Source organism: Camelus ferus, chromosome 35, assembly GCF_009834535.1.
Source record: "Camelus ferus isolate YT-003-E chromosome 35, BCGSAC_Cfer_1.0, whole genome shotgun sequence".
Classification (NCBI taxonomy): Eukaryota; Metazoa; Chordata; class Mammalia; order Artiodactyla; family Camelidae; genus Camelus; species Camelus ferus.
Genome location: NC_045730.1, coordinates 15,069,268 through 15,093,165, shown reverse-complemented (window position 1 = coordinate 15,093,165; position 23,898 = coordinate 15,069,268). Strand labels below are relative to the sequence as shown.

The window sequence follows — 23,898 nt, the reverse complement described above, 5'->3', positions numbered from 1 at the left end:
TCAATGCGAGCATCTTCACTGTCCAACCTCCCCTGGGCTGCCACACTAGCCCGGACATGTTTCCATGACAGCACTTACACTGGATGGTCAGCATGGGTGCCTGCCACTCCCACTAGGCTAAGGATTCCTTGAGAACAGTGACCGGTGCTTGTTCAGGGTGTTCGCAGATCTGGCTCCCCAGAGTGAGGCCTCAGAAAACAAGTGGAATTTGACGACTGATGTGTTTTGCTGCAAACACTGAGCTGAACTTAGCAACTGCTCCCAAAGGAAAGAAGGCTGTTTTTACCCACATCCAATTAGGTACCACCAGCATATCCACCCTCCCGGCACCCAGGTCTGAGATAAGAGCAGAGGTTTCCTGTAGCATGAATATCTACTGAATGGATGAATGAAGCCATTAATAACCTCTGACTGTGTGCAGGATCAGTCACTGCTGGGAGGAACAGTTTCAAAAGAAATGCATCTTTTTTCGAGTGAGTCAGGACAGAATCGTTTGGATACAAATTCATTCTTAGGAGAGTTGCTCTTAATAAAATTCATGGTGAGGGTGGTTGTGTGTGGGGGGGTGTTCTTAGGATCTTCCTCCATGCAGAGGACCACCGCACAAACATGAACTATGGGATGGGGAGAAAGGAGAACCTGTGTTTATGACCGCAGGGCAGACACACACACAGAGGCATTAAATAAAGCTGGGCGTAAGTAAGCTGCCTGCGTTGGTTAGTTCCAACCTGGGGAAAGTAAATCACCCGGGCTCCGTGCACTCTCTCTGGCCTGGTGTGTGGTTTTCCTTGTGAGCTGAGAGGGCTGCTTTCTGACGGTGGGCACCAGCCAGCAGCTTCAGCCCTCCAGCCAGGCACAGACTTTCTGCCCACCCACAAAGACCGGGGCGGCTCTAATCTCCCATCCAGCGTGATGGTAAGGACTCCACACAGAGGAAGCTCTCAGGAGAGGGGCAGGGTTCTTTTCAAGAATGGTCTGGAGCCTGGATTTAGCATCCTGAGCTCAGGGATGTGCCCACCCCTGCCCCAACTCCAGCTGTGGAAACCCCGCCCTCCACACTTGGTCTACTCCGCATCCTCCTTCATCAAGTCTGCCTCTGTGGTCCGAAGGGATTCAGTGGTCCCCTCTGGGCCAGTCCCCTGCCTCCCAGGCTCTCATCCTCACATGTCCTCGAGGTCCTGCATCCCCACAAGTCTCAGTCATTCTTGGCCACTTCCCTAAATGTCCAGAAAGATCACCCTGCCTTCAACATGGGACACAGTGCGACCTACCTCTGGAGCACAGCCTCACAAGTCAGGCATCTGCCCCTTTGCGCCTGGGACAAGTGACTAAACTCTCTGGTCTCAGTGTCTCCATCTGTAAAGTGGGGACACTAATAGTCTTACATACAGAAGAGTGTCCCTGAGAGAATTAAATGAAGTCGTACAAATAAGGGCTGCTAAGTCCAGCATCTGGGAACAGCTCAATAATTGCTGTTCTATTGAAAAAAAAAAACTTTGATTTTGTTGAACCTTAATACAATTCCCTGGGATTCATAGGTACTCACATCCGAGTGACTGATTATTCTCTATCTTAAATCAACTGCATTTCAAACCTGACTTGAACTGTGTAGAAAACAGGAAAAAATGCAGGAAATCTGAGTGGTCATGGCGAACTTCGTGGAGGGGTTGGAGTTTTTTTTTTAATTTTATTTTTTCATTTTTATACAGTTTTAAAGGTGACACTCCATTTACAATTATTACAAAATATTGGCTCTATTCTCCGTGTTGTATAATACGTCCTGGAACCTGTCTTACACCCAACAATCTGTTCCTCTTACTCTCCCACCACCCATGGGGAACCTTGCACATTTGTCTGGTTCTCAGCTGAGCATGTTGTGGATATGTAGATTACCTAAAAAGACTTTTTAAAGTTGGCAGTCTTTAGAAATACTTCAATCCTCTGCCCGTCCCAACCGCACAACATTATTTCTATGCATAAGCTTCCTGTGCCTAAAACCCACCCACACAGAAGCACAAATACTACAAAGCTTATGCACAGAGTACAACACCACGGGTGAAAACATGTATTTTCTCATGAAGTTTCCTGAATATAGAAAGTTGAAGGGCACAACTTAATGATATTTAGTAATTTATAGATTTACACAACCATCACCACAATCCAGTTTTAGAATGTCTCCATCACCCCCTGAAAGATTAGGTGCAAAGGTACCTAATTTCTACCCGACTTCCCATCCCAGGCAACCACTGATCTGCTTGGATCTCTGTCTCATACAATAGCTTGTGTCTGGCTTCTTCCTCTTAGCGTAATGCTTTTGAGGTTCATTCATGCTGTAGCATGTATTTGCATTTCATTCCTTTTTATTGCTGAACAGTATTTCGTGTACAGATACACTGTGTTTTATCTTTTCACCAGTTGAAGGGCGTGTGGATTGTTTCCACTGTTTGGCTACTATGAATAATGTTGCTCTAAACATTCACATACAAGACATTTGTGTGGGCATCTGTTTTTACTGATCTTGGGGAGATACCCAGGAGTCGAATTCCTGGATCATATGACAAGTCTCTGTTGAACTTTCTAAGAAACTGTCAAACCCTTTTCCAAAGTAGTAGCATTCAGACTTCCACTGATGGCTGATCTAGTGCCAGCAGCTTCTAAGTCTCACCTCCCACCAGCGTCTGTTGCCTCCAGCACAGTAACGAGGCTGACTCCGCCAGCACCAGCACCCCAGTGAGCGGGGGGGGGGGGGGGGGGGGGGGGGGGGGGGGGGGCAGGTGAACTGGGAAGCAGAGCGATCACTCTGTGGCCTGCTGAGGCCTATCCCCCAGGGGAAATGGTTAATTAGAACACTGAGGGCATCAAATATACCTGCAGCTGTTCCTGCCTATGCTTCTGCGCTAAAGATCCCGACCTTCAGGGCTTCAGAGGGACTCACCTCTGGCCTGCAGGAGCTAAAATGCAAATGTTAACCAGCCTTAAGTGCTCTATCTTTTTGCCTCCTAAAGATCCAAAAACAAAGGCTAAACTAAAAAAAAAAAAAAAAAAAAACCGTAATGCACTCTTAAAGGTCATCAACAAAGATAATGCATCTTCCTGAATGCCCCAGCATTTCCACACATCACAGCCTGATTCCACTGTAGAAAAGGAAACCTCACAAATTAATTCTGCTACTAAAGAGAGGCCCAAGGGCGAAAACTCAAATCCTGACAATTGAGATGAAGACTCTTTAGACAAGAAAGCTTATAAATATCACCTAAATATCATTGGGGGTGGGGGGTTGATGGGGGATACACTCCACAATGTAGATCCTTGGAGCTACTGATCTAGCTAATACATTTTATTCACTCCCTGTTTCTCCAGCACCATAACCACACTTTGCATCCACCTATGAGATGTCCCAATACACCCTCATTAAGTTACCTATGGAGTATATCAATATCCTCACCATTTATTTTTGCAGACAGAGCCTTCGTGGGTTTGCTTTGTTCTCAAGCACCCAGCTACGACCTTACACTGACAACGTTGTACCAAGGGAAGAAACTCATGAAGCTGTTGCTCAGGACGTTCGAACTGTGGTCCAGGTGCTGACTAACCAGAGTTGGGTCACCCCAAAAAGATCCAAGACTCCACCACCTCAGTTTAATCTGGGAGCATCATTTGGTCTCCAGAAGGCTGCTCCAACCATCTCCCATCAATCACCCTACTTCCCGCCCTCTCCAACAAGCCCAACATCTACTCACTTCTTTGATTTCTAGAAAAGCATATCTCCCATCTACACATTTCATTAAGATCTATTAAGGCATTCACAAGAAAATCAGCTCAATCAGAATGGAGGTCACCCCAACAGCAGGACCTTGAGGCCACTCAAAAAGCCAGCCAGATAACAATGTCACCAGTGGCACCTGGTGGTTTCTTTACTGCAAAAACCCTACCCAGTCATTCTCATGCTTTCTGGAGTGTCCTTGTTCAAGAAAGGTGGCCCCTCACCTGGCCCCGGAGGCCAGTTGGAAGGTCTCCTGAATCCTCTCTGGGGCCTCTCTTCTCAGTCCAGATATAATAGGGAACTCATGCCTACATTTATAAAACCCCAATAGAATTCCCCTTTCCAATTAACTCCCCATTCTGCCATCCCTTCTGAAACCTGGAGCCCAGATAGGGGTAGATAAAATTATGTGACCCACTGGAAATGAGGGACCCACCCCTCTAAACAGGCTATTCTATTTCTAAGAAAGCTGTCTGCCAAAGCCTGCTGTCCTCTCCCACCCTGAATATGACAATTTTAAAGGTTGGTTAACTAGAGGTCCCTCTTTGTAGGAAAAAGAAGTCTTCATGCCTTCTTTTAAATGTAACAGCAGGTCCCATCACAATCTTCTGTATAACAGATCTACGTTTAGGTATTCTCAGCTGTATAACAATCAGTCCTCGTGTGCATCTTTCCACGAGGAAAAGGAAGATCTTAAATTAGTCCCCAGCATGTCAGCTCTGGCCCCACTGTTTATGACAATTTGGAAGAGGGATGGCTACAGGATTCCAGATGGCAAAGTTCATGGCTTTCATAATAAGAAAAAAAAAAGAAATTACTCTCTGTCCCCTGAAGCCAAAGAGATACTGATTTTTAGTCACTCTTGTGATAATTCCTCAAATGTAAGTTGCCTCAAGGTCTTAGTGTTACCCGTGGACTCCTAAGGAATCTACAAAACCCCTGTGCACATACTACCTCTCTCTCTGTTCCAGACCTTTTCCTGGAGAGCATCCTCCCCTCCTCCCACCTCAGGACTTCCCAGTCTGCGTAATAAACCTTTCTTTGATTACACCAAGCACTAATGTCATGAACTTCAGTAGTAGAATCCAGTCTCCGGAGGGAGCTGCCCCACGTCATGGCAGAATTACTAGAAAAGCCATTGTGAAAGGTGTGAAGTGGAGATCTCATTTAGCTTTTGATCTGTATTTCCTTAATGACTAATTGGACATTTATATCATCTGTATACCTTCTTTGATGAAATGTCTATTCAAATCTTCTGCCCATTTCTAAATTGCGTTGTCTTCTTGCTATTGAATTGTAAGAGCTCTTTATATATTCTGCATACAAATCTTTCATTGGATATATGATTTACATATATTTTCCCATAATCTGTGGCTTATTTTTTCATATCCTTAGGATGTAGGTAGAAGTACAAAAGCTTTTAACTTTTTAAAAATATAATTTATCCATTTTTTTCCCTCTCTTGGTGCTGTATCTAAGAACTCTTTACCTGATCCAAGGTCATGAAAATGTTCTGTTTTCTTCTAGAAGGTTTATGGTTTTAGCTCTTAAGTCTATGATCCATGTTGAGTTATTTTTTGTGTGTATCGTGTGAGGTAAGAGTCTAAATTCATCTTTTTGCATGTAGCCATCCAATGGCATGGAGAGACCACCCTCACTCCACCATCTAGAAGTCCCACCTCTAAATGTTTCATTTCAAAGAATTTTTACACCAAATAAAATTCATACATTTATAAATTACGTTTATCAAAAAAACTTACCAAAAATTCCACATTTAAAACTATCCCAGACATCAGACCTGTTCTGATTTTTGTTTTTATAGTGAAGATGACATAAAACAATCTTTTAAAAATGATACATGTCTTATTCTCACCACTCTTGAGAAAAATGGAGGAAATCTTACAGCATTCAAAATTTTGTAAAATCTAGATTTTTTTAGATAGATCTTTTTCTAAGAAACCAGCCCATATACATGAGCAGTTAATACACTATAAGTCAATTTTTATGTGGAGACCTCCTAGCTTAGAATATGAATCTTGATTTAAAAGGATCTTCCTGCAGAAGGCCAGTATAAATAGGAGTAACATGAAATCTTTGCTTCGGACATGTGTTTTTAAATTGCTATTTATCAAAAGTTACATTTCTGTAAAAAGTTTCCAGTGCTCTGTGGCTTTACAAAGAGTTCTCAGAACCCCACAGAAGCACAAGCTCTATGATGGATGGCAGAGATAAGTGATCACTAATCTCTAAATGTTTTATTAGAAAAAAATCTCCTAAGTACACGTATCATAAGACTTCCTGTCTGTTTATTCAAATTATTTCTTAATGTATGTTCATCCTTTAAGAAATGATTACAGATATGAGACTTCAACCCTCCAGGTTTAATCCATCCTCCTCCAATTATTAAATTTTATTTTATAATCCCACACAAAAGCACACAACTCTAAATCAGGTTTTGTTATCATTGGTATTTTACCATGTGAAACTCGCTCTGTGTCTCTCTGGCAATGCAACATGGTAAAATGTACCTTCTAAAACCTGGTGCCGTTATTGAGACAAGACAACAGGACTGAAATCCTAACACATTGGGGGTTCCAGAGAACTGGTGAAAGAAACAGACAAGGTACAGACCTCATCGAACTATAATCAATTGTATGAATAATATTCCCTGGACATGAAAACATGAATATTTTGGTATCCCTGAAATAAATGGGGAGTGTTGGATAAACTCTCAAACCAAAACCACAAAAACCTTCCCACTAACTTAATGCACAAATAGTAAAGGTATGTCCACAAATACAAATATGTAAAAAAAGGGTGTTCCCCTGAAGTAACAAACTAGCATGTATGTCATAAATATATATACTGCAGCAGTAAAAGATACATTCCAGACACAAAGTTTAGGGATAACATACTATATCCCATAGAGTAAGGAAATAATAAGGTATAATCTCAAAAAGAATATATAGAATATTAAATATATTCAGAGACAGCATGTGACAGAAGGTACAGTTGCATCCAACTAAGATTCCAGCAACCAGTGAGAGATTTTAATCATTTTCAAAATTAATGGTCTTTACAACCTACAACTTCAGGTTTTTGGAATACGACTGTTCAAAAATTATATGTTAGTGAATCCAGCATGTTTTACAACAACTAAGAACAGTAACTGACAATGAAAATTATTTTACAATAATTTCAAAAGCACAGGTGATGCTCTATAAAATTCTCTTTAGAAATAATTATGACCATGGGTATGAATCTTCCCAAGAAATTTCTAACTGACTATCTACAACATGTACAAAGTATTCTTAGTACGTCATGAAACAAAATAATTTTTTTAAATCTGAAAGTACAGACGAGATAGATTTAACTGCTCTGGATAAGCTAACTCCCTCAATTCATACAGATAAGTATACCACAGCCATATTCATCTTCTTAATGGCAAAAGAAGCTATAAAACAAGACATCAGGACACAAGAACACTTTCCTCAAGTTTACTCAGAGCATCAATAGCTCTTTAAAAGAGCCTCTTTTTTGGTTTCCAAATGAGAGGTTGCAGAACCTTTGCACCCTGAAACCACAAAGCAGCTTATATCAGTGGCTCTAAAAGACTGACTTCCCCTGGCAGATGAGGAGATAAATTTCTTCTCTTTTCTTCTCTTCATAGCCCTTCTGCTGTGTCCCAGCCTCACCTCCCACTATTTTCCTCTGTTAGCACATAATCCTTCAAAGTGTTTGCGCGTCTCTATAACTCCTGGGGAAAAAAAAATCTTTATTCCTCCCCTAGGCAGTCAGGCTGTTTAATATTTTTCTGTTGTTTCATCGTAATGCCTGTTGGTTCAAGGGAAATTGTCTATTAAGGGCACAGGGAATTAATACATAAGGCCAGACAACACTAAGGCAACCCTGGTTTATGTTGTGATGGAACCATCTTCACTTTAACATACGGGTGTGAACAGTATTATCTGCAAAGCCACAAAAAGAAACACCCAGCCTCTTTGTGAACAGAGGCCCTGTCACGGAGGCAGTGGAGTGATATGAGCATAATGGAAAATTAAATTCCACCTTCAACCACCTCCGAAGTGAAGGCTGGACCAATCAGACACCATTTCTCCCTGGATTCCTGACCTCCCATCCACGTATCCCAAAGCAAAGAAAATAGCAGGACATTTCTTCATGTCCTTCGAGCTCATCCTGGCTTTTCCGTCCACATGTCAATGTGCCCAAAGAAGCTTGTCAGGGACTATAGCCTGAGTTCTGAAGCCTTCTTTCTGGGTCGCCTACCCTGGACAATTGAACCTTGCAGCTTACACCAGACCAGAGCAGCAGCCAAAGATGTAACACAGGCAGCAGGGAATGAAGGGACTGAAAAATGCCAATCTGGAAGGCACCATAAACCCATTTACAAACAAGGGACACCAGGAGAGAGGCAAGCAACCCAGAGAAGAAATGGAGGAGAGCTCCCTGTAAGCCCTTCAAAGAAGAGCTGCAATTAAGACGTAGGATTAGGAAGTCGGAAAAGAGGCAGAATGCAAGATTTAAAGCTTCATTTTAAATTAATTCAGCAACCAGACTCAAGGCAACTTTAAAACGTACTGAATTTTTAAAATCAAGGCACTTAGAGTATCACTACTTCTAGAAGCGAAGAAGTAAAGACATAAAAGTGTGTTCTATTGTTCTCAAAAGTAAAATTTAATAGCCTTCATCTACTTGGAGGGTGGGGTGCAGAGGAAAAGGGTAGAAGGAAAGGGTAAGAGGGTGGGGTGCAGAGGAAAAGGGTAGAAGGAAAGGGTAAGAGGGTGGGGTGCAGAGGAAAGGGGTGAGAGTTATGTTTAGCTCTATGGCTCTTCGTACAAGCTCTAGTTTGCACTCATCTTGAATCTTCTGAAGCTCACAGTTATGATCCCAGGGTGAACATAGGGAACAGGAAAATGCCCAATAAAACAATAATTTACAACTTACACTGTAAGACAGTAGAGAGTAAACAGTGCCTGATTCCCCTTCTTCCAGACTACTTACTTTCTTACGAAAGTACATAAGACTACACAAAATGACAACCACACATTTTGATGGCAACAGATTGCTGCTTCAAAAATGGGTCAGGTTTGGGGGAAGAAATATTATCAGCAATAGTGCCTCGCATGGAGAAATTACCAGCAGCTGATGTAAATTTTCACCCCAGAAACAGAGCAAGTCTAGGGAGAAAAAAAATTCGAGTGGCTTTGAACTTCCTCCCACTGTCTACCTTTATTTCCCTGGGCGTGGAGAGCCTGCCTCAACCAGAAAATCAGGTGGCTGCTCCCACACAGGAAGCACCCACTTCCTGAGGCCACAGAAGCTGTTTTGGGTGCTTAGGCAGTGCGGTCTTCCTACATCTTCCTGAGATAAAACTGCTATCATATCGTGTATCGTTATCACATCATATATCATATTATATCATACTATATCATACCATACCATATCATATCATATATATCATGTATAATATCACATCATATATCGTATCATATCATAACATATCATAAAGCAACACTGAAGGAACGGAAGGGGACAGAAAGGGAATCAGTCATCGCACCCTGGGATGTAAAGGGATGCCACATATAGGGAGAGCTCCAGGAGCCTGGCCCTCTCTAGATGTCAGATGACATTTGTCATGCACCATTCCTGGCAGCAGCAGAAGTCCAGTTTGACTCAGATCACTCAGGAATACATGGCTTTCTTTTTTTTTTTTAATGTGTCATCTTTTTTTTTCACTTTTTATTGAGTTATGATCATTTTACAATGTTGTGTCAAATTCCAGTGTAGAGCACAATTTTTCAGTTATACGTGAATATATATGTATTCATTGTCACATTTTTTTTTGCTGTGCGCTACCATAAGATCTTGTATATATTTCCCTGTGCTATACAGTATAATTGTGTTTATCTATTCTACATTTTGAAATCCCAGTCTGTCCCTTCCCACCCCTCACCCCCTTGGCAACCACAAGTTTGTATTCTATGTCTATGAGTCTATTTCTGTTCTGTATTTATGGTTTGTTTTTTTTTTATATTCCACGTATAAGCGATCTCATGGTATTTTTCTTTCTCTTTCTGGCTTACTTCACTTAGAATGACATTCTCCAGGGACATCCATGTTGCTGCAAATGGCATTATGTTGTCGGTTTTTATGGCTGAATAGTATTCCATTGTATAAATATACCACTTCTTGTTTATCCAGTCATCTGTTGATGGACATCTAGGCTGTTTCCATGTCTTGGCTATTGTAAATAGTATTGCTATGAACATTGGGCTGCAGGTGTCATTCTGAAGTAGGGTTCCTTCTGGATATATGCCCAGGAGCAGGATTCCTGGGTCATATGGTAAGTCTTTTCCTAGTCTTTTGAGGAATCTCCATACTGTTTTTCACAGCAGCTGCACCAAGCTACATTCCCACCAGAAGTGTAGAAGGTTCCCCTTTCTCCACAGCCTCTCCAGCATTTGTCATTTGTGGACTTTTGAATGATGGCCATTCTGACTGGTGTGAGGCGATACCTCATTGTAGTTTTGATTTGCATTTCTCTGATAATTAGTGATACGGAGCATTTTTTCATGTGCCTATTGATCACTTGTATTTCTTCCTTGGAGAATTGCTTGTTTAGGTCTTCTGCCCATTTTTGCATTGGGTTGTTTGGTTGTTTCTTATTAAGTCATATGAGCTGCTTATATATTCTGGAGATCAAGCCTTTGTCGGTTTCATTTGCAAAAATGTTATCCCATTCCATAGGTTGTCATTTTGTTTTGCTTATGGTTTCCTTTCCTGTGCAGAAGCTTGTAAGTTTAATTAGGTCCCATTTGCTTATTCATGCTTTTATTTCTATTGCTTGGGTAGACTGTTCTAGGAGAACATTTTTGAGATGTATGTCAGATAATGTTTTGCCTATATTTTCTTCTAGGAGGTTTATTGTATCTTGTCTTATGTTTAAGTCTTTGATCCATTTTGAGTTGATTTTTGTGTATGGTGTAAGGGAGTCTTCTAGCTTCATTGATTTACATGCTGCTGTCCAGTTTTCCCAACACCACTTGCTGAAGAGACTGTCTTTATTCCATCGTATATTCTTGCCTCCTTTGTTGAAGATTAGTTGATCAAAAGTTTGTGGGTTCATTTCTGGGCTCTCTATTCTGTTCCATTGGCTCACATGTCTGTTTTTGTAGCAATACCATGCTGTCTTGATGACTGTAGCTCTATAGTATTGTCTGAAGTCTGGGAGAGTTATTCCTGCAGCCTCTTTCTTTTTCTTCAGTAATGCTTTGGCAAGTCTAGGTCTTTTGTGGTTCCATATAAATTTTATTATGATTTGTTCTAGTTCTGTGAAATATGTCCTGGGTAATTTGATAGGGATTGCATTAAATCTGTAGATTGCCTTGGGCAGTGTGACCATTTTAACAATATTGATTCTTCCAATCCAGGAGCATGGGATATCTTTCTGTTTTTTAAAGTCTTTAATTTCCTTCATCAATGGTTTATAGTTTTCTGTGTATAATTCTTTCACCTCCTTGGTTGGATTTATTCCTAGGTATTTTATTACTTTGGGTGCTATTTTAAAGGGGATTGTTTCTTTACTTTCTTTTTCTGTTGATTCATCGTTAGTGTAAAGAAATGCAACTGATTTTTGAATGTGAATCTTGTAGCCTGCTACCTTGCTGAATTATTCGATCAGCTCTACTAGTTTTTGTGTGGACCTAGGAATACATGGCTTTCTGACAATCATGATATCAAGACACAGGAGCAAGAGATAGCTTTGAGGTCCAGTATTTAAAAAATAAAATTAGTAAATTTTATGTTATCTGTATTTTACATTTGTTTTTCATTCAAAAATTTTAAAAACCAAACTTTTTTTGGCCACATGGCTCCACCTCTTCTCCAGGGTATGCTCTAAGAAGGGGGGCCTTTGGTCTCCTGGTGGGGGCCACTAGGAGTTCTAAGGTGTCCTGTCTGATGAGCACAAGGCCAGAAAAGGCCAGAGAAAGGACTCCTTGTCTGGGGACAAATAAACTAAAAGCAAGCCCCCCAAATGATAAAACTTATTAAAAAGATTCTCTAACTTAGGGATAGAATATTATTCTTAAGATGCAGAGAAAAATCATACTTCAGAGAAACATTTTCTATAAGAAACAGAAGAAATCTTTAGAGAGCATTTGTTTTGTGTTCTCCATAAAATATAAGAAAATACAAAGAAATGGAAGGTGAGGTTTAAAAGATTACACAGATGCTTTCTAAGATATAAACCAAGGTGATAAGGAACAGGCTGAAAGAAGGAAAAAACTGTAAAGAATAAAAATGTAAACGACACACTGTTTTAGACCGGGCAAAACAGAGAACTGACGCTACAGAAAAATAATTCAGGAAAGTTGAGGACAAATTGGAGCAGCCACCCCAGAGGGCAGAGGAAAAGGACAAAGAGAACCAAACTCAGAAAGAGAAATTAAGTTGTTTACATGAGAAGGGAATGGTGGGTAAGAGGTAAAGTGATAAAAGAGGGAAAATGAAGGCTCACAGGAGGAGGTTACAGCTCAGTGGTAGAGCACATGCTTAGCATGCATGAGGTCCTGGGTTCAATCCCCAGTACCTCCATTAAGGAAAAAGAAGATGAAAATGATGACTCAGATACACCTAGATATGTGGTAAAATAAAACCAGAATATATGGAACATATCAAGGGTATGATGCCAAAAACTTTTAATTTAAAAATAACCAGGCCAGTGGATTAAAAAGGCTTATACACAAAATTAATCAAAAGAAGTCACTGCAAAGATGTATCACTATGAATTTTAAAAATTTCCAGTTTAAGAAAAAATTGTAGCAGGATCCAATAAAACAAATCATTGAACAGATTACTTTATAGGAAATAAAATTAAGACTGCCTTCATTTCTCTTTCAGAGCTCGGAAAATAGAGGAACAACATCTTACAAAAGTTTTAAGATGAAAAACAATTTTTAAATGGAGTTCTGATGCAATAATTCAGTACTCATCAGTGAAAAATAGTAATTTCACCCTAAATATCTGAAGTTTCAGAAATGCTATTTTCCACACTCCGAGGCTAAAAATATTAGAAAAAAGAAGACAAACCAACTGACCAAGAAAGGAGTGAAAACAAAAAACTATGGAAATGAGGAGGGGATCATTTAAAGTGACAAATGTCAAGCACTGAAAAGAAAATCTAAATGGTATTTCTAGACTTCTAAGCAATCACTTCATTCAAATTTTAAAAAACCCAGTAATTTTCGAAGGAGAAAGTCTATAATAGAATAAAAATAACTTAATAAAGAACCTTTTACCATATAGTAAAAGAAGTTCTAGAAGGAGGAAAGGTTTAAATATTTTAAAATGAGAGATGTCCACTTACCTCAGGGTACTAAATATATCAATACATTTTCAATAAATGTATTAATTCAAAAGAATTGATAATGAAAAGTAGATATAGGTGACATGAACACAAAAAGGTTAAAAACTTCTACAGATTAAGTAACCACAGACATAATTAAATGTTAACTAAATTAGATTAAAGTCAATTTAAATGCATGGCAAATACAAGCATGATAATTTTGATATTTATAAACCTCTTGTAAATCAACCAGAAACTAGACTATCTTGAAAGAAAAATAGACAAAGGTATGAAATGTCAACTTAGAAAAGAAAAAATTTAAACAGTCAACAAATATGTTACAAATTAAATACAATGGTGAACAAATCAATACATATTAAGACATCAGAAAAATACTATCTCTTGAGTACGAAAGTAGGAAAAGTGGAAAGAAACTCTAATGCACAAATCCGGCAAGAACTTGAGACAATGGTCACTCTCATAGACTCCTCACAGGAGAATAAATTGGAACAATTGTTGTTGGACGAGTCATAGCAAAATTTTAAACTTTTCATATATTCTTTGATCAAGCCCCTTCACTGCTAGAATTTATCTGAATAATCAAGAATGTGTGTAAGGCTATAAAGTTGTTCATATTAGAGGACACATCAAAATCAAAAGTATTAAAGTGTGCAGAAGGGAAGAATAAATAGATGACATGCATACATGCAAAACCACACTCTGAAAATTGTTGCAGAAGAACGCTAATGACGTGATGAGGAAAAGTTCAGATGCTGTTAAAAAAAAAATATGTATTACTGCTTTCCTTTTCTGGTAAGCAGCCTGAGGTGACCTCAGAAAATGGTTCGCTGTTCACTTGACCCAGAAAACCCCACAACATCATGCAAGTCAAGAGATTCAAGTCTTTGTGCTAACTTCAGAATACTTGTGAAACTGCCCAAGCCATTAAGGGTCTACGTATCTGAAAAGCCACAAAGTATCAGAAGGATGTCACAAGCAACGTGTGCCATTCCGTCTTTAAGACGGTGGAGCTGGCAGGTGCGCCCAGGCCAAACAGTGGTGCTGGATGCAGGTTTTATGGTCCAAAAAAGGAGTGCTGGCTTTTTACTGCACATGCTCAAAAATGCAGAGAGTAATGCTGAATTTATGGGCTTAAATGTAGATTCTCTGGTCATTGAGCATTCCCAGCTGAACAAAGCCTCCAAGATGTGCTGTAGAACTTAACAGAGCTCATGGTCAGATCACCCCTTATGTGAGCCACATTGAGACGATCCTTGAGCCACACTGAGATGATCCTTACTGAAAAAAGAACAGACTGTTCCTAAACCAGAAGAGGAGGTTGCACAGAAGTAAAAGATATCCCAGAAGAAACTGAAGAAACAAAAGCTGATGGCCCAGGAGTAAATTCAGCACAAAATAAATGCAAATACAAGTAAAAAAAATAAAAGTTACTAACCCACACCAAAATATGCATAGCAAAATTACTAGATCTGTACATACAAAAGTTATTGAAAATATGAATACTAACATTTTTTAGGCATTGAAATGACAGGTGGTTTTCCTTTTCTTTGTGTTCCTGTAAAAACATACGATAAAATCTCTGCAGAAATGCTCCCTACAATAATATGAGTTGGGATATAACATGTTTAACTTTTGATGTCGGCCCTGTACTGAACCTCAGTTCTCAAACAGGGACAGGTCAAGTTCTACTGCAGGGAGGAAGGGTCACAGGGAGTGGAAAGAAAGGTCAGCAGGCAAACCTCTCTAGGAAAGCAGAGATGTGGAAGTGGGGTCCTCACATCTCTGGTGAATTCGTAGGTGGGTCAATGAAAGAGGAACCAACTAATCAGGATGTTCAAAGAATAGTGGCTGCTCTCCAGAAAATTGAGCCAGACATAGGATCCTGAATCATCACCATGGAGATGAAAGCCAGACGGGACACTGCCACTAAAGGATGCCAAAGTAGAACCAGGACCTAAGACAGTTCCTGTGGAAGGACCCTGGAATTCCAAGCCAGCTAGTTACACAGACTTGTTCTGGCCATGTCATTAATGTCACAATAATCCAATCTCTCATTTCTAATGATTGGATATTTTGGAGATTGCTTATGACATTATGGCAAGATTTTATTTGGTTTCATTTATAATCAAAATAAAATGAATATTAAGAACACACATTAAGTTAATAGTTAAGAAAAAATTCCAACCACTTGGAAATTTAAAAGTACTCTCCTAAATAACTATGGATATAAATTTTACATTTTTATGTAGTTAAAAGCAATTTAAAATATATTTTAAAAAATCAAAACACTGTGTATCCAAACTTAAAGAACAGGTGCAAAGCTACATTTAAAGGGAAATCCATAGTAGTAAATATTTTTGTTACAAAGAAAAAGAGGAAAATCAGTAAATGAAGCATTCACCTCAAGACATGACAGTGGAAAAAAAGGAAGGATATTTTAAAAGATAAACATAACACAAAGGAAACAGAATATGAAGTTACATCAGAATTGAGAAATAAATCCAAGAGATGGTTATTTCGGAAAACAAAAATCAGTGATACACATTGACAAAGTTTATTAGAGAGGGAAAGAGTCCATTGTGATGGGGTCATATTTTGAAAATTATTAGTATGTTTTTCTCTGTTGTCTTTCTGGCTTTGGCATGACTTTTCCCTCGTTATTTTGAAGCATCTTTGGAGGGAGTATAAAGACATAAAGACTTTCTTGAAAGAATGCAAAGAGAAAGAATAAGGTCATATTCGGCTTGGGCAGGCAAAATAGGATTTGCTACAACCCCAAGAAAAGATTTTCCAGATTCCTTCCATTTTCCCTCTCCAGCATGTTAACTGCCTCACCTGGAAGACCCACCTTCTGGAACTTTCCCCTTTTTTTTTACTCCCAGTCTCCACAGTTTACTCATAAGGCTTAGGTTTGAGCCAGGCCTGTAGGTTTGAGCCAGGAAAACAAAGAAAATATGAGGCAGGGAGAAAGCCTGCACAATTCCAGCCAAGAGCAAAGACAGAAAGAAGAGAAAGAAAGGAAAATCAGAGCTTTGGCTTAAAGAGAGAAAGGTGAGGGTAACAATAAGGGTAGATGGGGCTTTGACTCCTCCCCAACTCAGGACTCTGAAAATACATCACTTCTTGGGCAGCCTTCCATCCTGAAACTTACTTAGACTAGGGTCCCATCCACGTCTCCTGAACCAACCTTGGTCCTTGTGTGTTTTGATGGGGCCCGGAAATAGGGGGGAGACTGACTGTGAAGCTAGCCAGCCAGAGCTGGGTGAGACAGCATTGTGGCCAATGCTGCAAGAGGGCAACCCAGGACGGGACAGAGAATCTTCACCAGGTCTCTGAAAAGTAACATCCATGGGAGTTCAGGTGAGGCCAAGACAGTAGTGGGTAGCAGCAGGTGGAATGCCTGAGGAAAAAGAATGAACTGCAAACTGCAGCTTTCCTAACTGGCTGTCAACAAGGTACTCAGCGAACAGACCCTGGAGGGTTGAGGAGTCAAAGGATACCATGATCATGAACTCCATCTCTTAACTCCCCATCTCTTCTGCCGCCACACCATCTAAGCCCCTGTCCCCCTTGCATCTGGCTATCATCTTAAAGTAAGGAGAGGTGGTGGAAACAACCTGAAAGCCTGGGCATTTGCTCCCAGAGAATAAACATTACCAGAAAGAGCTGTTTATTTTGGCACATCTGACTAAGCTGGACACACACACCATCTTGTCTAGTACCTGTGAAAGACGATATACGCAGCAGGGAGGTTAAGTGTGTGGGATTCTGGGTCCACGTGGCCTAGGTCTGACTCCTGGCTCCACAATCTGTCAACTCTGGGCAGTTTACTTCATCTCCCTGCACCTGAGTTTCCTCGTCTGTAAAATGAGGATAATAATAGTATCAATTGTTATTTTTTAAGGATTAAGGGATCTAATAAATGTATAGTCCTTAGATCAGTGCCCATAATAAGGATTCAATAACTACTGGCTCTCTGTCTTGATTTTAGCATCACTGTCACATTATTACCCATACCTGTTACCTACGGCTGGGGCTCTTGAGAAAAGATCAGATCAGCTACAGAAAAATCAAGAAATTATAATTTCTCCACACAACCAAGTACTATAGATTAACATCTGTACTCTTGCCACATAAATAATCAATCATACATGATAAAGAAATAGATCAAAAGACAGGTTTTTAAAAATACAACAGAATGGTACAAATTTTGAAATCTTAATAAAATGTACCACATTCTGAAAAAAATATGAATTACCTATATTAGCTTGAGAAGTAGGCCAAGTAGAAAAGTACGCCAAAAGAAGCTGAAAAATTGATCAAAGAATTACCTCCAAAAAAGGCCTATGTCTGGATAATTTAATTAGTGTATTCTTTCAAACTTTTCCCAAGGGACAACCCCAGAATGCATAACCACAGTACCAGGACATGCAAAAAGATGGACTGCTCCCCAGTTCATTGGAAAATTACTACCTATAATACACAACCCTGCATAAAATAAAACTATAGGCCAATATTTTTCTCTAAAGCTTTGTTACTCCAGGATTTCTTAGTGCCTCTCATTTGCTGTGAAATTTCAATAGGAGGTTTGCAGGAAGCAATGTTGTGCATATCAAGACTTCTTTCTGGTTCCCCCAGACCTTTCTCCTGATCAGGCAGGAACTGCATCAGAGCAGCAGCCAGAAGATTCAGATGATCCAAGAGCCAAGCATACACAGAAAGATACATAGAGGAAAAGGGATTCACAAGAGCAGGAAAGTGACAGTACACTATTACAAAATAGCAAAAATAAGAGCCATGCTGAGGCTCAAACCAGTACATTCTGCTGGTGTAAATGTAAATTGACTCAAATCATCTAGGAAGCAATTGGCCAGATGTATTTAGAAACCTGCAAGTACCTACTCTTTGACCTAATAATCCAACTTGTGTGAATCCATCCCAGAGAATTTAAAATGAAGATAAAGATGTCCATACAAGGATGGACTTCATAGAATTATTAATAGCAAACAGAATAGGAAACAATCTAAATGTCTAAAAATAAAAACAGCTAAGCAGATTACGGTGCATTCATAGGATGAATTATGCAACAAATAAAAGCAATATTTGAGAGGAAAAAATTTAATGACATATATGTCTGCTTTTTTTAGGGAAAAAAAAGCAGAACAAAATACAATCTTAGGGGTATTTTTTAAAATATATGTACATAGGAAAAACTACTGGAAGAATATAGACCAAAACCTTAATATGATCTCTGGGCAATGGGTCTCAAGTCATTGACTATCTTTAAATAGATTTCTCATATCATCTAACTTTCTGCACTAAGAATGGATTATGTTTATAATCAGAAAAAAAAAACCGATAAAACCGAAATAACTATTGCCCATGGGTAAATACTCATGAGTGAAAAAGAACATTTTTAAGTCTCCGTTCACTAAGGCCAAAAACATTCTCAACACTGTGCACAGAATTCTATTCTCCTAAACGTCAATCTGAACACCGGTGCACTCGAAAACATAAAGACACAAAGCAAACCGACCAAATCCCTCCACAGACAAGGCTGAGCTCCTTCTCCAGGTTTTCAACACACCGTTACGGAGAGTGGCACTCAGTACCCATTTTTTTTGAAAGTGCAGCTGTTTTTTATATCTCCCTTGGTTCAAAGAACATCCACATCCAGGGACACGCTTTACGGGGGAGGTTGAGGGAGTGTGAGAGAGTTAACGCGCGCGCGTGTGCACACACATATTGTCTTTCTCTCTTCTCTCCCTCACACGCACGCATACACACGCTCAAATCCACTCAATCGTGTGGTCCCAGCCAGACAACTCAAAGCGAGTCCTGCGAGTGCAGCCGAGCGCCGTCCCTGATCCGCAAGCAGCCACGGAGCCTCCCCGCGCCCACCCCTTGGCCGCCCGGCACCGCGGGTACCTGTTCATGGTGCGCGGGGGCTGGGTCGCCGGGCTCCTGAGCGTCTTCAGCGCGGCGGGGGTACCGTGGGTAGCCTCCCTGCTTTCCTCCACCCACAGCCTGCACAGCCAGGAAGAAAACTATGTTGGGGAGCAGTTGGCTGGCGTACTCCGCATCGCGCTCGCAGCCCGGGCGGAACATCCTCGCGCGCCCTGGCTCCTCCGGCAGCAATTGGAGTTGGAAGAGGCCCATGGCGGGAAGGAAGGGAAAGCACGGACCAGAATGGAGAGCCCGGGTGACTGATGCGGAACCCGACGGCAGGTCCAGCTCCGCAGCATCCTCACCCAGAGCGACGCACGCTGGGGCTCTCGCATCCTGACCGGCCCCTCCCCGTCCGAGCTGGTGCCCAGCCAGTGCTCGTGTCGCCCCTCTGATTTCCCCCCACCCTCGGTTCACCCACCCAGGTCTCCCGGACGCCTCCATCCCACCCCACGCCCCACCCCGTCGGCTTGTCCTAGCAGCAGCCAGAAGTCTGCGCGCCCAGGTGGAGCGGCTGGGCAGCTGGGGCTCTCGGGGCGCACGGCGGGGGTGCATGGCACGCGGGTCGGCCCGAGGGCGGGGGGTGGGTTACCTGGAGCGGGCGGGCGCGTCGGTCGAGGACCAGAGCAGGCGCAGCAGTAGCAGCAGCATCAGGCTGGCGAGCAGGGCGAGGAGCGCGCCCCCCGGCCGCATCCTGAGCCACAGGCGCGGCCGCCGCCGCTGCTGCCCCGGCGAAGCGCAGCCCGAGCGGCCCCGACTCGCGGCTCCTGCCGCCGCCGCCGCCGCCGCGGCCGCAGCCAGGCACACCTCCAGCGTTCACAGGCGGCGCGGAGGGGCGGCGGCAGCGCGCGCCGCGGGCCCGCACTCTCGGGCGCCCCCGGCCTGGCCCGCACGGCTCTTGGGGGCAAAGGGAGCAGCCGCGCTTCCTGGCTCTCCCCGCTGCTCCCGCCCCGCTCCAGATCGCCGCTGGAGCCCGGCGCTCCGATCGCGGTGACGCTCCGCTCAGCTCGCCTCCTCTCCTCCCGGAGGCGCTCGGAGCTGCTGCGGGCTCTCGTCGCCGCCGCCGCCGCTGCCGCCGCCGCCGCCGCCGCGCGGGGTCACCTGAAGGTTGGGACTCTGTGCTGATTGGGCTCCAACTTTTCTGCGCCCTCACCTTCCCGGGAGTGGCCGCGCGCTCTTCCCTGAGGCCCACGCAGGGGGACCGCAGCTCTCTCCGCGCCCCTGCGTGGGAGAGGAGGGCTCGCAGCGGCGGAAAGGCAGGGAAGGAAGGGCCCACTTCAAAAAACTTTTAAAACTGTGTAGTCGCTCTGCTGGATCGTCCCACGCATAGAGTCTGCGAGGGACTTTAAAAGAACATCCCCTTGCTTAAAGGCAGTTTCAAACGGACAGCGAATGAATGCCCTGGGGCCAGGCAGTCTTTGGGAGTTGGGCAAACTACCGGCCACAGGCCGAGTTTGTCCCCTGCCCTTTTTTTTCGTAAATAGTTCCGTTGGAACACCTCCACGCCCAGTCCTCTGCGTCATCAGAGGCTGTATGCGGTTGTTTCTGTCTAGGGCAGAATTAAGTTGGTGGCAAAGATCAGTTGGCCCACAGAGCCTAAAATATTTACTATCTGGCCCTTTTCGGAAAAAGTTGGCAGACCCCGGCTCTAAGTCGTATTGGGCTAGATCACAGTGGTTAGCAGCTCATTGATTAGTTAGTATCTTATGTACTAAAAGAGCGTGATCTGATAACAATGTATAAAGTCTGGCTTCCCAATTATTTATTTGGGAGTGGGCCTCTCCTCTTTCGGCCCTAAGCTGTCCTTTCTGCGCATGTCCAGTGGCCCCACTCTGCCACCTCCCCACGCTTTGCCCCTGACTCTGACCCCTTGGCGGGCATCAGTGAACCCTAACCCCCACAATGGTTGTATGGGGACTCATTAGACTATTCAATTTGCTTTTGTATACATTTGATTTTTCCAAAAGCAACCCTTGAACTCTACGATCTTGTGAAGACCTTGATAAAGGAACTTTCAAAGGTTTTAATCAGTTAACTGGCCTAAGTAACAAAAATGTATTAACTAGACTCTCCTAGAGGCATTAAGGTCTTAACCTGAAAAGCCAGCGAGAGCCTTTGAGAAGCTAGTCATCCAGACAGCTCAATAAAGCTGTCGCCGGTGAGTTCATCACAGAAGGAAAAACAACATATGTCAAGAAGAGAAATGCCAGGCTGCCTGGTTCTTTTCTACTAATTCCGCATTTACTCCAATTCAAAACACTTGGTTGAAAACAAACCAGAACTTTGCACATAGTAGTTGATCAATAAATGGTCAATGAATAAAACACCTCAGAATTCACGTTCTTCTTAAAAAGAAAAAGAAAAAAAAATCTGAAAATAAATGTAACTAGAAACATGATTTCCTCCCATAGCTCACTGTTGCTGTTGAAAGGTGTACTGATCAATGATGGAAAAGTTGCTACTTAAGTCTTTTACTTATGACTGACATTTTTAGGGGCCCAGCTGCTTCTCTGAGGATGGCATGATAAAGTCACGATGTCTTCAGATAGTGCTGAAATAACAACATACTCCAACTCTACGTGTTTGAAAGTTTAGCCATTCTGTTAGATAAGTGGGAGAGGGCACAATTATCTTGAAAATGGAAAAGTTGTCTGGATTTGGAAGATAGCCTGAATTTTCTTTCTCTTAGAGCAGAAGAATTGTGTGGAGAACTCACGCTGAAGACGGTTTCCAGAAAAAGAAAGTAGAGGGCATTATTGTATCATCCAGGAAGCCACAATTTCAACTAATTTACTAAAGTTTAATATTTCAGCACAGCTGGGCTTAAGGCAGCAGGAAGAGAGTCAGCCTTGCACGGGGCTCCCTAAACACCCTTGCTGCAAATGAAGTTACGTTTTATCAAGCCAATGGCTATCAGCAGGGGACCCACAAAAGCCCATTTTAATTGGAAAACCAAGTGTAAATGTGCAATGGGAATTATGAACGGAGAGTTAAAATTTGACAGTAGGAATCTTTAGCACAAGGATTGTAATTGAAGATGTAGGTTGGTAAAATATGAATTATCTTGCTTATCCTTGAGAGATCAAAGAACCTGACAAAAACATGAGTTATTTAATATTATCAGCTAGAGAACCAATACTGGAAAAATGGGCATTTGGTCACTTAACATGGACCAGTTTGACCAGCAACCCCAAAGATCTGAACCCTCAGAAACTGATGCTGGTGTGTGAACCTACCTCACTCTCCCAGTTTGCCCAGCATTTCCCTCTCATTTTATCTTTGTATTTTTTTTTTATTCACCATCATGAGTGCCCTTACTTTCATAAAGTCACTTATAAAAATGATCAGGAAGTTTCGATATGTTAAAAAATGTCCAAGTCACTGAAAATCTTCTTGGAAGCTGGGGTTGCTCATTTTTGACGTCAGGTATTAAACATTTCCATATGCATGCATTTGAGGGTTCATGAAAAATCCTAAATATCAAGTGTCTATTATATCCACTGGTATACACGAGTAGAAACTTTCAACATAGGGAAAGGAAGGAGGGCTATGAGAAACACAGAAAACTGATGCACCAAAGAATTTTTCCTTCACTTGGGTGACATGTTTATCTCTGTGTTTAGAATGGATAGTTTCTGATGTCTTCAGGCTGTTTGATTGGTTTTAGTAATATCAGAGATTTGTGAGGATTGCAGGACAATAGACATTCATAAATATTAAACTGCTCCTTGGGAGAGGAAATTCATGAGGATAGCATAACCAAGGCTACATATTTCCAGTAAATCAGAGGATATTAATGAAAGTAGAAATAATTTCAAGAAATCAACAACTTTGTTGGGGGTGGGTAGCTCTATTTCCAGATACGTTTTATTATAGATTTTGTCTGCTGCTGATTGAATACAAAAAACATTGAAGCAATTCAATGTATAAAGTCATTTTAACTTTAAAGATAGAACACCTAGGATGATTTACAAATTCCACATAGGTCTTAAATATATAAGAAAAACAATTTGTAATATAACTAAAATTACAGAACAAAAAATAAACTTATTATTCACAGTATAAAATAGATTTTAATACATAAAACATTTAAATTTCTAAAACTCCTTTCCCTGAAGTCCACATAAAAGATCCTAATGGACCAAAAGAGAGAAATGGAAACTACATAGTTAGCCTGCAACTATAAAATGGCTACAGTCCCATTCCACAAGCCCCCCAACAATGCCTGCTAAAGATGAACTAATTGGACAAGAATACCAAGTTTAAGATTCATCTCCCTTATTTATAACTTAGATTTGTGGGAAAGAAATGGAAAAGTTTTGGAACGTCCCACTAATACTCGATTTGGATGACCAAAGGCTGGGAGCAGGACACAACAAATACATCAGTGGGAATGGCCAGGGCTATAGAGTTAAAACAGGGATGGTGACCAGTATTTATTCCTGCTTTCAGTGAATATAGCTTTCTAGCTGGAGGAATGATGACCTTGAGAGAGTGCCAATCTTCAAGAGAGACGCTGTCAAAGAATTTTGTGGCTGATGATTAAAGTCAGTTTACTAAAGAAAAAAGACCACCTATTCTACCTAGTCGATAAACAAAAGGCCCTTGAAACATTGGTTTTTATACTGGTCTCTCCCAGACTATCCTGCCTAATTCCAGAGTTTGCAAGACTGGGCAGAACTTCAAAAGGTTCAACAAAATTGGGGGGGAGGGTGCAGGCATCAAGATATTAAACCCACACCCGCCACATTTCTCTCTTCAACTTCTCTTTTGCACCTCTTCATTCCATACAACCTAAACT

The 23,898-nt window shown here is 41.6% G+C and overlaps 1 protein-coding gene and 1 pseudogene across 2 annotated transcripts in view; one reads left to right on the top strand and one right to left on the bottom strand.

The window, feature by feature from the left end:
- The window catches only part of ST8SIA6 (ST8 alpha-N-acetyl-neuraminide alpha-2,8-sialyltransferase 6), a 137,380-nt gene extending 117,456 nt beyond the window's left edge, over window positions 1-19,924 (bottom strand). For both annotated transcript variants that reach the window (XM_032473656.1, XM_032473657.1), the window contains exons 1-2: window positions 19,690-19,924; window positions 19,080-19,178 (exon numbers count right to left, since the gene is read on the bottom strand). In XM_032473656.1, the coding sequence (XP_032329547.1) occupies window positions 19,080-19,178; window positions 19,690-19,790 (200 nt within the window). In that variant the 5' untranslated portion in view covers window positions 19,791-19,924. The remainder of the gene's footprint in view (window positions 1-19,079; window positions 19,179-19,689) is intronic.
- On the top strand, window positions 13,917-14,534 carry LOC102514798 (annotated as a pseudogene).
- Window positions 19,925-23,898: the final 3,974 nt, after the last annotated feature.